Genomic DNA, 13761 nt, shown 5'->3' with positions numbered 1-13761 from the left:
ATACCCGTGACTCAGAATTATTTCCTTTATGTTGCCGCTACAAAATTGAAGCTCTCGTCACTTCATAAAATAATAATTAAATGGTTTAATATTTTAGCTGCAGCTATGGCTTGAAAACCCTAAGCAGCAATTAATTATCGAAAATGCTCTACCGGCTGTGGAAGCGCCATATAACAGTGATCCGATACTTGTTCGCAGAGTTCACGCTTTTCTCGAACGCCACGGTTTCATTAATTTTGGTGTTTTCAAACGGCTCAAGGTAAGTTGTCTTGTTAAATTATCTGAACGTAACCTGCATTTTACATAAAATTCGCTTTTCATCAATTATTTGTGTTATGACTTTTCTTTCGTATCAGCCATTGCCGGTGAAGAAATTGGGTAAAGTTATAGTAATTGGTGCTGGAATCGCCGGATTAGCTGCTGCCCAGCAAATGCAACAATTCGGATTAGAAGTTGTTGTGCTTGAGGCTCGGGTGAGTTTGCTATTTTTTTTTATCAATTAGTACCTTTTCTTATTCTTACAAATGACAAAAATTCGCACTTTTTCATTGGATAGTGGTAACATGCAGTTATGCTAATGCTTTACCAGTCCATTCTTAGTATGTATCGATGCACGATAATGAATAAACATCCAATCCAACTGCTGTGAGATTATAAAAAAAATGAAGGGTTTAACAGCTGCTCATCTATCGGGCTTGATCTTATTATCAGCTTACTTACGATAAACCAGCAATTCAATTTTTACATGCAGATGAAGTGCAGCAATCCTGTTTCCTCATGTTAATTACTTTTCATGCGATTATATTCTTTGAAAAGCAACGTAGAAATATCTGAAGGTTACCTTTAGTAATATATTTTGGTATTCATTCAGGATCGCGTCGGTGGGCGCATAGCAACATTTAGAAAATCTTCTTACATCGCGGATCTTGGAGCAATGGTTGTGACGGGACTTGGTGGAAACCCAGTAACTACCCTTAGCAAGCAAATCAACATGGAATTACATAAAATCCGACAAAAGTGTCCATTGTATGAAAGTGATGGTCAAACTGTAAGTCAAGAGTATTATTTGGATTGATTACGCCTCTTCCAAATATCTCTATTAATAATATACTCTTAGGCTAGACAAAGGTTTATTTGGTGATCGACAGTTTGTTATCGTAATTTGTATTTCTCAGGTACCGAAGGACAAAGATGAGATGGTTGAGCGAGAATTCAACAGATTATTGGAGGCCACATCGTATTTGTCTCATCAGCTCGACTTTAATTACGTTGGTGGTGTAGCCACTGCAGTTAACCAACAAGGTCAAACAGCTTCAACGAGGCCTGTATCTCTTGGACAGGCATTGGAGTGGGTTATTCGTCTACAAGAGCAAGGAGTCAAACAACGTCAGGTTGCACATTTGCGCTCTGTGCTTTCGCTTCAGAGTCGATTGATCTCAAATCAACACAGGGTGAGCATTACATGAAGCTATATAACACAATTGTGCCAGAAAACATCAAATAGTGCAAGTAATTTCCATTATTTCTTCCAGATGATTGCGATCAAAGAACGTTTGGCAGAGTTGAATAAACAGTACAAAGAAATGTCGGAGAGCAAATCACAATCACGTGACATTACGCAAGAATTTGTCATTCGGTCAAAAATGCGTGATATTAACAACGCCTGCAAGGTATGTCTTAAAATCGTCATTTTCTGAAATAAGTTTTGCTTTATTGTAAATTTAATGATGATATTTGCATAAACTGGTAATTTTGATCAGCAATCCTTAAAATTTTACGACATACTTGAGTCAGAAAATCACGTATGACTAGACTTTTACTATTTACAGGAGTGGGATCAACTTGCCGAGCAGCAAAAAGAAATTGAAGCAAAGTTGCAAGAGCTTGAAGCCTCACCGCCAAGGTAGTTATGATTGCATTAATTACAGCTAATCGATTTTGATTTCACATTAGATTTTACTGTGTGATAATCTGTTTGATGAAATACTGAGCGATGAATCCTCATAAATTATTGTTTCAAATGTTTTCTCAAATAAATTTTTAGCATTATCTGTTTCAATTTGAGAAATTCGTCACAATCAACACCGAGGCGAAAAAACGTGATCTGTTTTGAAAAATATTATGAATGTGTCGTTTTTCATATTACAGTGACGTGTATTTATCATCGAAGGATCGGCAGATACTCGATTGGCACTTCGCTAATCTGGAATTCGCCAATGCGACGTCGCTGTCTAATTTGAGCCTGAAACACTGGGACCAGGATGACGACTTCGAGTTTACTGGAAGCCATCTAACAGGTAGAAGCAATTCGTATTCCGCTTTTCGATCTCTCACGACTCTCAAACTTCTAGTTATTATTGTGTATTTGGTTGCTGCGATATGGGTGATTGTTGATTATTGAAATAATGCCACTAATACTAGAATTACGTGATTGAATTGGAGGTTTACGCGTTTTTCACGACAAGCTTGAAAGGTATTAGTGATACACTTACAGTGGTATTTTTACGATTTTTTCAAGGGCTGTCCAGATATTACGTAAGGCTAAATGGACGGCTCCTTATCCGCCATTGAAACTGTTTTGCATCGCGCAATCAATCTTAGTTCTTAACGTAGCTTTCCGCAAATGAAACCAATTCCGCCGTTCGATTTCATTCTCCGCATGTCATTTCAAAATCGTTCCACGACAAGTCGTCAGATTGATTCAGGAATATCAACTCGATTGCTTTCCCGGATATTCAGGGATATACCTCGAAATACGCCAGGTACCTAAATTTAAATGTTGACTTAAACTGCAATACTATGCTTTAGTATTCTATTATACGTTGTACCGGTTTCGAAGAACATATTTTTTTTTTGGTTAATATAAGTTAGTCAGCATCGCCGATCTGTTTTTGGCATGTTATTTCAACTTCTATTCAAATTATTCACAATATCATGAACGAAGCATTCCCCTCCCGGATACTTTACTTATTTGCTCTTGAAACATAGTAACATAGGTATACTAAACGACGAGAGTCTTTGGACTTTTTATTTTTCTGGTCAATAATCACAATTTTGACTGCATTTTCTAAAAAAAACGGCGACGAAGCCGAATTTACGTGGTTAAAAAATACGAAACCTGTTTAAATCGAGCTTATCATTACCCTTTTTTAACGCAATATTTAACAGTGATAAGACCAGATGATACTTGAACAAATCTTCTCGTTCTCGCAGTTGTTGCGACAGTACGTTTCGTAATTGAACGACGAATATTTATTTGAGAAGATCACGAGCAAAATTCGTTTATTCCCGACTCAGCCATAATATTCACTTTTTTGACCTGAAAAGCGGGATGATAATGGCATATTATTCCTTCTTTACCTTTTTCCCTCATCTGTGGGAAAAAATAGCGCGTTCCTCCCGCATTTACACGAAACATGACCTTATATTTCACCTTATAAACCCTCACCGTGATAATGATGACCTTACAAATCCAAATCGGCGCATATCAATTTTTCAGTTTTTCTGGTTTTCTCTTTTCCTTTTCCGTTTTGAACTATATCTCTCTGTATTATTATAAAGTTTCAATCATATTATAGTTTTCAGACTAATAGATCACACTTGCACATTAAAGGAAAACACTTTTAAGTAAATAATCTGACCAGAGTTGTGTCAGTAATAAATTCCTATGTGTAACACAGTAGGAAAAGTCGGTTATTCTCTCGGGTAATCTTCGATTTTATTTCTTTGTTATATAATGTACTATTTTCTCCCGGGCAAGAATGAATTGATACGATTTGATATAATTAGATTTAATTAAATCCGGGTTTTGTCTATATCCATTTTGATCTCACCTTATATAATTTCTAGATCTGATTAGACATATTTAGATCTAATTATGTGTATACAGATCTACTGAAATCTGTACATTACATATTGTTAGATCTGTTTAGAACTAATCAGATCTAGAAATTATGGTATATTTCCATCCGATTAGATAGAGACGAAATTAGAATTGAATTAGATCAAATTAGAGCCAAGAGTGATATTGCAAACGAGTTGTAAGCGTACAAAGTGATCAACCCTTGAGGCAAACCATACGCGTGTCTCCTTGTAGCACTTCATGACGGTAGGATCGTACGAGTAGTCGAGACTATCTGTACGGCAGTGGTTGAACGCGTGCACGTATGTGTATTGTACACATTGTACACACAGGGTAAGGGAAACTTGTGGATTTAGGTGACAATCTCGGTAAGCTAAGCTGAACTCAACTAAACTAAAACTAGTCCAAGCGGCACAGAGAGTTGCGACGTCATACAGAGTAATACGGGAACTTACACAGACACACGTTGTAAGCCCGTTACGAGGATCCCTGTTCCCGGTTCATGGTCTGTGGCTCCTGATTCCTTAGAGTTGGGCCAGTTGCCACGCGAAACTTGAAATCCGGGTCGGACGCTCTTTAATGGAATTTCTGTCTGTCCATGCGAATGAAATTGTTAGCAGAAGTACCGTCTTATCGCGTGATAGCTTTGAGCGAGTATCGAGCCTCTACTTCCAATGTTACAAACATATGTGTAGGACATTTCCTGGATTCACTTATTCGCTCCGAAGCATCTTGGTTTTCGTCATTACTGTAGTTTTTAGAATTAATTGGTCAAAGTTTCCTACGGAACTTGGTTGGTATACTGCCTATTATGATGTAACTTGTATGATGGATATTTTGTGAAAAAAATATTCATGAAAGGGGCTGGGTTATACCCTGCATACCTGTAGAAAGCACCAACTACCGTAGAAAATTTCAAGCTAATAGCACGAACCACGGTTGACGAGATAATAATACTTCTTTGAAATCACGCGTACCCTTTCCCTGCCTTCGTCCCGTCGTTCTAACCCCGCTAACCGGTTTTGCTCAAATTTAATGCCCGACGTACGAATTGTTTCTAGCGAGGCGTGTATGTATTTATTTATGATGTTGAGAAAAAAAATCAATGAATTAACAATGTTCACTCACTGTTTAGAAAGTCGCGCGATGGATGGTAAAGCCTTTAAAACTTGGCTACGTATCTCTCGAAACATTCTCTCGGGATTTCCGAAGAAACCCTCAGACGACTTTACTGCTTATTATATTAACCAAGCCAGGGAGCCAATTATGACGTGGCTTGCCTCCTCGTATGAGTTATGAGAAAAATGTGGTTTCTGTTAGAAAAATGTGAGCTGAATCACACGTGGTGGAAGAATCTCGTATATAATCAGACGGGGCAGATTCTACGGTTCTCTCCGCTTTTCTCCGTCCATCCGTAGTCGGCCTCAGCCGTCCACCAGCTAACAAGCAGCCTTATTACTGCTTGTGCTCCCTTATGCATTAGCGAATTCGCGGTAAAAACCACCACCGTCTGTAAGCACCGACTTCCACGAGGATATTACCACAACTTACGTAAATAATAGTTCATATACTCTAAACCTCGGGAGGTACTGTATAAATTTCATTCCGTTTTCATACCTATAAAAGTACTCGCTTTCTTCTATGGTTATTTTATAATGGAACGAAACGTAATTTTTCGTAGCAAAAATTTAAATCTGTATTAAAATATTTCGAAAATAGATTGGGAAAGTACAAAATACTGTATAACATGTTATATAATTCAGCGATCTACTCCACACTTTAACACAGGTACGGTAGAATAATTGCGAAGTTTTTTTTTTTTTATTTTGCTGTGTCCTGTTTCTAGTGAACGTTCAGTTTCTTTTCTCGTGTATTATATATTGCTGCAAAATATCAGCATTTGTAACGGTATGTATCCCTTTCATTTATAGCCTCGTTGAAAATTGAATCCTGGGAGTTATTTAGCTTTGTGTAATAACCGGTCGATTGCAGTACAACTTTGGAATTAATGATGTCTGCATTCGTGAAAAAGTTACTCCCCGGTTATACGATGTTGAATAAAATTCAAAATTCCTTCGCGGATGAAGAATGCGCGTTCGGCGTAAAGTGAACGTGCGGAAATATGTCTGCTATGTTCGCTGCAAAAAGTTTAACGCAACGTGATTCAATTACGTACCACTTGCTGGAGTTGGTATTTAATATAGTCTGTTCCCAATCGTCCACATACTTCACATTTCTATGTACATACTGAACGAAATATAGTGTTTATATAATTTGCTCGTCGGTTATTATATCATTTAACCAGCACGTTTTCGCTGTGACAGTCACAACAGTTTCGATATCATAGGATTATTCGTTCGTTCACAATCCACGAAACGGTATAAACGAATAATTTTCTTCGCAGCGTAATCGAGCCATTCGTTCTTCATTCGGTTTCGGCTTTTCTCCTCGCTTCCGGAGAATAACTAATACAAGGTGTGGGTACAGACTCGACGTGATTATTGAGTCGGAGCATGAATCAACGCATTGTGACCATCAGGGCAGGTGCGTGGCTCTCGTTTTACAGACAACAGGGATTTACGCTGCGTTTGTCAACGGGGCGTGCATTGGTATTTCACGGAAAGTAAAAGGGCTTTCGGTTCCCATTTCATTTGTCGCCGCCCTTTAATTTTGTCTATCACAAGAGATCGCCGCGGCTGCTGCGGGGCAGAGCTTTGTCACCGTCGTGTCACCGTACACCGACCAACCGGATTTAATTCGCCAGAATCAAACGACAACGCAAGCCTTCCCCATGATTCCATTGAACGGAATAATTGCAGTAGGTTACGTGAAAGGTTTACACTAATTCAGCCGTCTGACGGGATGCTTTGAACTCCATTCCACTTGGACCGTTAACGGATGTTACAAGCCTTTGTTATAATTTTACCCCGCGTCGATTGCCGGGGTATGCACCCCGTGCCTTTTCGCTTTCGTTACTTGTTCAGTTGTTCGGTTTTCGTTCAATTGCGATAGATTTTCACTGGACAGTAAATTGATTGATTTTGCTATAAACTGGTAATCAAAGCTTAACTCTTCCCGAATCGAACTTGGTAGTATAATAATGACGATGTAAGTCATCGCTCATGTGGTTTATGAAAATGGGTCGGAATCAGAGCTCTCTTCCGTAATGACATGTCATTTGTTCAACCATATGCGTTGAACACGATGGGAATGTTTCTGTCTTTGGGAAATTTGTGTATAACTAGCAAAATGAAACCTTTGAGATGTGGCCCATACCACGATGCGGAGTTGTACGTCCGAAGTTACGTGCACCCGGAGATGTACTTTGTGTGTATGGTTACAATACGGTGTTCAGTCTGACATTAACCTACACTTATCGGAGTACATCCATTGTGTGTATCCATTGTTGGCGCGTTACAGGCATTACCGCGGCATTGTGCCGGTCGTAACAATACATCTGGCAGTTGCCAGCTGATAGAGAAACGAGCCCCGCTATAACCATCGACTTTCAGCTCCTAGATTGCCAACTTAATTGAGACTTAATAGGCTGTTTTCCAGACCTCGCGTTGCGTGTGCGGATGAATCCCAGCAAAACACAGACGAGCCCCGAGTTTTGTCTCGCTGGCATACCGGTTAATTTACTGACCGGATAAGAACGTCGGATGGGAATATAACTGATGATTCTGGGAACCTGAAAGTATACGTATATACATATATACGTCGTTCACATGACATATATATATATATGCACATGCTGCACACGGGTAAGAAAAATCCGTAATGTTCCTCGAAAATAATAAACGGGGAACGTGCGGGGAACGGCGAAATTGGAATGGAAGGACCGTTATTCTTGGTCGACGAGTGCATTGCAAGTGGTGAGCAATGCCGGTAGCTGGGATAAATGAGCTGTGGTAGCAGCTTCTCTTCTCGGATCACTTTCCTCGTCAGCTCTCTTTTTCTTATATGCATACATACATGTATACATATATATATGTATAAAATTTTAAGCCCTATTAGTGGCGTTGTAAATTTGGAAAAAAGCCTCGTCGTTCGCTTTGGCGGTACGCATGATCGGGTGAGTTAGGTGCGATAGCAGCCCACCAAAATTACGCAATCCGATATCGAACTCCACCCGTATCCTCTATACCTACGTTATATATGTGTGGTCCTATATCGCGTTATTATATCCACGGTCTTCGGTTCTCCAGCTAATGCTTCGCGTTATCTCACCGTCACTAATCGAATCGTCTATTTTATTCACCGGAGAATGATAAATAAAAATAAATTTGTCGGAACGGATTGAAATGTACGTGACCAATCGACGCGAGTCCCGCGACCTACCCGACGATATGTATGACTATATATTTGTCTATGACGTACCCCGCACGTATAACGCGGGAATAAATTATAACGAATAAGTTTATTCTTTGTACCTACCATGTATTGTCTCGTCGATTTACGTCGATATAATTCAAATAACGATTGCCTCAATTTTATCCTTTTTTCATTTAATATTATATTTTGCTCTCATTCTTCGTGTTGATTTGCCACTCTGCATTTGGGAATACAATATTTAATTTAAACAATAAGACAATGATCGATGATTTAAATCAGGTTATTCGATTCAATCCATTCTCGCGTTGCAATCGGATGACTTGGCACGACGAATAGCGGCAATTTAAAGTAAACACGGATGTTTTATTCTAGTAAAACACAATTTTCATAAAAATTTGAAAATGGTGAAACAGCGGTACAAATTCGTTCTTTGTTAAAACGCAAAAATACGTGTCTCATGAAACTGTATGAAGATTGACGTGCCAAATTCACAAATCGATCGCAGGTGGTCGCCATAGAATGATCGGTGAATCCATACGGACCGGGCTATATATACAAGAAAGAAGATCCCGCGGCAATTATTGGGACGTCTTTGTGAGCTGGAGTCCCAGGAGCTTCGCGGAACCCTGGAGTCATGGAGCCTATCGCGGCGGTATCTCACGCAGATCGGAATCAGCTTATCTATAAAACACATCTAATCTCCACCACCCGCAAAACCTTGGACGGTGTGCCCGATAAATATGTTGCTAAACACGCATGCCCGAGGCCCGCGGTGTCTTGTGTCGACTCTCTTCGGTACATCTACCCGTGTAGGTACTCCGGAGCGCTGTACGCACTGTTTGCGCTCTGGGCCACTTTGGTGCTTTAGCGGGTAGGTAGGTAGGTACTCCCCGGCTACCGTTGGCCTCGAGTTAATTAAGCCCCACCGGTTGTCCGGGACCATCGAACATAAACATACTTACGCCCTAGCCTCTGTGCTGCAACTTCTTCTGGTCAGCCGGACCTCGGATGTGTAAGGCATCTCTTCGAAGATAAGATTACTCCTCTTGTAATCGGCTTCCCTCACGGGGTGACAGCTTTTCGCTGTAGTCCACGTAACATTCTTTGGGTAGCGAGTTACGGGATGGTTCGGGACACCCTCCGGTTCTTCAAGATGGCTCTACGAGATGAAAGTAACAAGTGGTTATGGTCGTTTACTGGGATGGTGCTTCGTTCGTTTAATTCTCAAGGAACTGGAGTGGATAGTAAAGAAAGTGGCATTTACTCTAAGACCAAGAACATCTCGCGTCTGAAATTTTGTAAGTGATACGAAGAGTGTAATTCCAATGTTGCCTCGAATCTGCAGGGCGAGTTTCATTACGAGTAGCAGAGAGAAAGAAAACCAGTTAATCCTGATTAAAGTGAACTCGAAACTAAATTGCCTGGAAACACCGAACGATCTCTAACATCATTCGTGTCACTTTCGGCTAGCAATTTGTCGTTATTTGGGGAGAAATACCGTTGTACGTATATATATACATGAATCAGGTTTAACTATTGCACCGATGAACAAATTTTAAATGGTGTCGAAAATTCCGTATTGAAACTTTTCCGTTTATGCATAGTAGCTACGTGGAGATTAACGTCACCACGAACGATGGCGGAAAGGTATTACAGTTTTGAATTACTTTTTTTTTCAATTTTCCTCACCCGCAGGGGAAAATGTCACTACCGGTTAGCTCGAGAGTAAACGCGCGAGCGTAACTCTTGGCTCCATTAATCATCCAGCGATAAGAACTTTTATTTCAATCTTGCAAACACCTTCTTCTCCTTCTCCCTACATGCTGGATCCGCTGGAAAAGTCATGCCTAGGTAAGTACTCAAGTGTCCGTCACCGCGTCAAGACAGCTGACCACTATACCGAGAGAAAATTTTTCTTTAAATAACTAAATGTGTGGTTACGGGTGGCGAATTATTTATTAATTAATCGGAATTTGGATTGCTTAAATCAAACAAATATTTTGTCAGACCAACGGATCTTGAATTGACACAGATAAATATTCATTTCGCCGCCTTGGTTTTTTCAAATTAGTGAAGTTATCAATCCGAGTCGTAACCATTGACGTTTGCTAAATACAGTCATTCTGATATAGCTGTTCCGATTTGTGGTTTGTGAAGTTGGATCACTAGACGTATTACGCGAGATTCAACACCGTTTGAGAGATAAAAGTGCGTCGATCGTCGTAGTTGCGGAAGCGGATGATGATATAACAGGTGTAGCCGTAGCAATTGTAGAAGTCTACAATCAGGGTGCTTTGCTCCCTTGAAACACAAGCATGACTAGCGTTATCTCTCTTATATACACGTCGCCTTGCTCGGCGTCGTCTGTTTCTGTTCCATCTTGAGTACCTACCATTTGCAGAAAATGAGAAAAACCTTGAGAAGGAATCTTATGACGCGAGTTGCGTGTGTGGCATTTGAGCTGTTGTAAAGTATAATGGAACTTTACTGCCAGTAGAGGTATATAATATCCTGGTTCTCACCTGACCTATCCGATCGTTGGAATTCATTTAAATTCTTCAAAGTTGAAAAAAATAATTTTTTCTTTTCAAATAATAATCAACCGTTGGATTGCTTTAGTTGAAAATAAAAGAGCTCTGACGTGATTAAACATGCAGCCGGAAGAGCGGCAGTGGCGTCGATCGTTAGCCGCGAAATGGGGAGGGAATGTAGGTACCTACTTTGTAAGTAACGCGTTAATAGCGCTCGCATAGAGGTGTAATTTATAGATTGCCGTCAAGTGTTTGAACCTTTAATAGGCTTTCGAACCTAGCCTGGGCATATCTCTTCCCCTGCGTCGCCTGCTGCAGTTGGTTAAAGCCCTCAGGCTCTCACGGGTTAAAACGGACTTGAAATCGACACCGGAAAGGAGCGTCAGAACCCAACGAAACGACAAATTAAGAAGAGCATTGAATCCCGGGTTTTCCCTCTCGGTTTTTCACGCTGCACAGCTGCACCTCCGCTCCAGATCACGTTTGGAGTACCGCCGGTATATCCGGCTGACGATCGAACTGGAATCGCCTCGTAACCTCGACTATCGATCGCATCGATCTCCCTGGCATGCAAACGACACTCTGCAAGTGTTTGTCAGCGTGTGAATGCAGCTTTCCGTCAGTCCTCGTCGATCGCCGGTCGTTTCAGAATCGGCAGATCCAAGCAGCGATAGCGATGGTGGCCATAAAATATACCGATCATGCAGACGCTAGGTGTGGCGAAATCCGTTTAGGTATCCCTCGTTACTAAATTATTAAATTATATACGGAATTGATAGCAATATTCCTTGAGATTTATTCTTCTTATCCACCATACTCATCGGATCTTGCATTTATTTCGTTGAGTTAGGACGTGATTTTCATTATTAATAATACCAGCATTCGTTGCTCAGGTAACGAACACATTCACCATACTGACAATGAAGAATCACCCTTGCCTGCTGTTTCCACAGTTTTTCCTCTTACTTTCACATTCTCTGAATTTTTTTTTCTCTGAAATTTTCTCTCCACGTGCTTAAGTAAAGTTTACCCTGAAGTAATGTTTCCATGTGTCAACGATTCTTCGTTGAACATCGTCACCGTTTTTGTCGTGCTACTTCTTGACGGCAAATCATCATGTTTCGGAGAAAGAATTTTCATTCGAAAATCGGAACCGTGGGGGGGGGGGGGGATTCGAAATTCGCACATTCGGGAGACGTGAGATATATGGGGCATAATTCGTGAGTGAATTAGCGCGTCGTCGGCGTATCCTCGAAGGGTCTCTATTCTTTCACTAAGAAACGAGAAATGTTTCCCGCCCCGATGTCGTTTAGTCGGGGGCTTTATCGCTGGATATTATCAAGGCACTCCCCCCTCTCCGTCTCGGCCGCATCCCGCCGGGTTTCGTCCTTCGGGCTCCTCAATCTTTTAGGCAATCCCATCTTCTGTCTAAAGATGATTTCTCCCGCGTACCCGTACCCACTATATTCTAACAAATCCGCTTTATTCCCGCATATAAATCTCGCGCGGCAGTTCGCATTCGCGTTCGCGTGTTGCTATTCTGCTGTTCGGGGAACTGACAACGGAAATGATAAACTCGCTACTTAATCAACCGGAAAAATAAGGTTCCATATCGGTTGGGGTGAGTACACTCTGGCGATCCGCCCCCCTTCCTATGCCTATGTGTTATACCGTCATCTATATACGTATATAAGCCTTTTCGAAGAATGAATTAGGTCGCGTGTCGGAGTTGGCGGACTTCGAGTTGAAAAATGAAGCCCATTTCCTCTTCCTATTGCGTCACTTGATTTTATGCCCATCATGGCACTTCTTGAAAGGCGCTCGTCACACTTGTAAGAGCCATATTTCGTCGGCGCAGGTACGTGGACGTTTCGTACACGCGATATATGCGAAAGAAGGCACGCGGCCGATACAAGGCGGGTACTGAAAACGCTCAACGCCCAAACGGCCGAACAACGTGCGAAGTAACACAATGGGGTCGTTACCGCGCCCTGTACTTCCTGTTCTCGAGGCGGGCGCGTGGGACGAACTTGAGGAGGAGAAGCGGACCCATAAAATAAACAACAACCCTTAACTTTGGTGTATTGAACGATACCCACTCGCGGGAAGCTAAATTGCATCGGAAATAAAGCGAGGTGAAATGATCAGGGAACTAACGAGAGGAAAAGTAGCCGAAAAGAAAAATCAACGAAGCAAAGAGCGAAGAGAATCGAAATAAATAAATAATCTAGCTATATCGGCGAGAAAAAACGAGCGGCAAGTATGTGAGAACGGGCAAGGCGTTGTCGGGTGACTCGACTCAAATTCTTTTATAAATCAACAGAGTGGGTATCTACATGGGTCCGTCCAATCAGCGACACATCGCACCGGCCTACGCCGCTCCATCGAGGAGCAGAACTCGTACGCGCAACTTGAGACACAAACAATTAATTCCAGTCTTATCTGACCAGAAATACAGGTAGCTCGTATTTTACTCCTTTCATGAATAATACGTACGAACATCCTCGTTATATGGACGCAATCCAGTGTTCGATTATCGAAATTTCTTTAAATTTCACGACTTTGTTGTAGGAGCTACAACTCCGAGGGAATAATTTGCAACGTTCGGTAACAAGTTGTACGGTTAAATTTACTAATTTGCGACGCGTTGATCTTTCAACCGTTGCTTTCCTCGGCTGCACTGCAACAGTGCAGAATGCGGCCTCCCACAGGTAAAACTAATTGCGCGAGGAAAAACTCGACTTGCCGGATAAGTTATCATCGTCGTGCAGGTTTGTCTAGGGAATCGGATACGGGCGGTAGAGGCAATCTGGTATGAGTAGGTGTTCGTGAGCGTGCGGTGTCTTCTATCCTAATGCGCGCAGGGATGTGTAAGCTCGTGAGTGTAACGCGCGGTTGTCTTATACCCAAGGCCTGTAACAACCGGGGACGAATTTTATCTCATATGGTTACGACGCCGCGACGTCCGCGCAACGGTACGCCGCGAGAGCAGCAATAAAGTGAGGAACACGATGGTGCTAATCAAAGCGGTCT

The 13761-nt window shown here is 41.5% G+C and overlaps 1 protein-coding gene across 1 annotated transcript in view; it reads left to right on the top strand.

The window, feature by feature from the left end:
- The window catches only part of LOC124303377 (lysine-specific histone demethylase 1A), a 223579-nt gene that overhangs the window by 4542 nt on the left and 205276 nt on the right, over positions 1-13761 (top strand). The window contains exons 5-11 of the mRNA XM_046760507.1: positions 98-259; positions 357-473; positions 872-1048; positions 1176-1451; positions 1533-1670; positions 1830-1903; positions 2149-2297. Of these exons, the coding sequence (XP_046616463.1) occupies positions 98-259; positions 357-473; positions 872-1048; positions 1176-1451; positions 1533-1670; positions 1830-1903; positions 2149-2297 (1093 nt within the window). The remainder of the gene's footprint in view (positions 1-97; positions 260-356; positions 474-871; positions 1049-1175; positions 1452-1532; positions 1671-1829; positions 1904-2148; positions 2298-13761) is intronic.

The sequence above is a fragment of the Neodiprion virginianus genome, chromosome 4 (genome assembly GCF_021901495.1).
Source record: "Neodiprion virginianus isolate iyNeoVirg1 chromosome 4, iyNeoVirg1.1, whole genome shotgun sequence".
In the NCBI taxonomy this organism is placed as follows: domain Eukaryota; kingdom Metazoa; phylum Arthropoda; class Insecta; order Hymenoptera; family Diprionidae; genus Neodiprion; species Neodiprion virginianus.
Note: the sequence above shows the minus strand (reverse complement) of the source record. Positions and strands in the feature narration are given on the sequence as shown.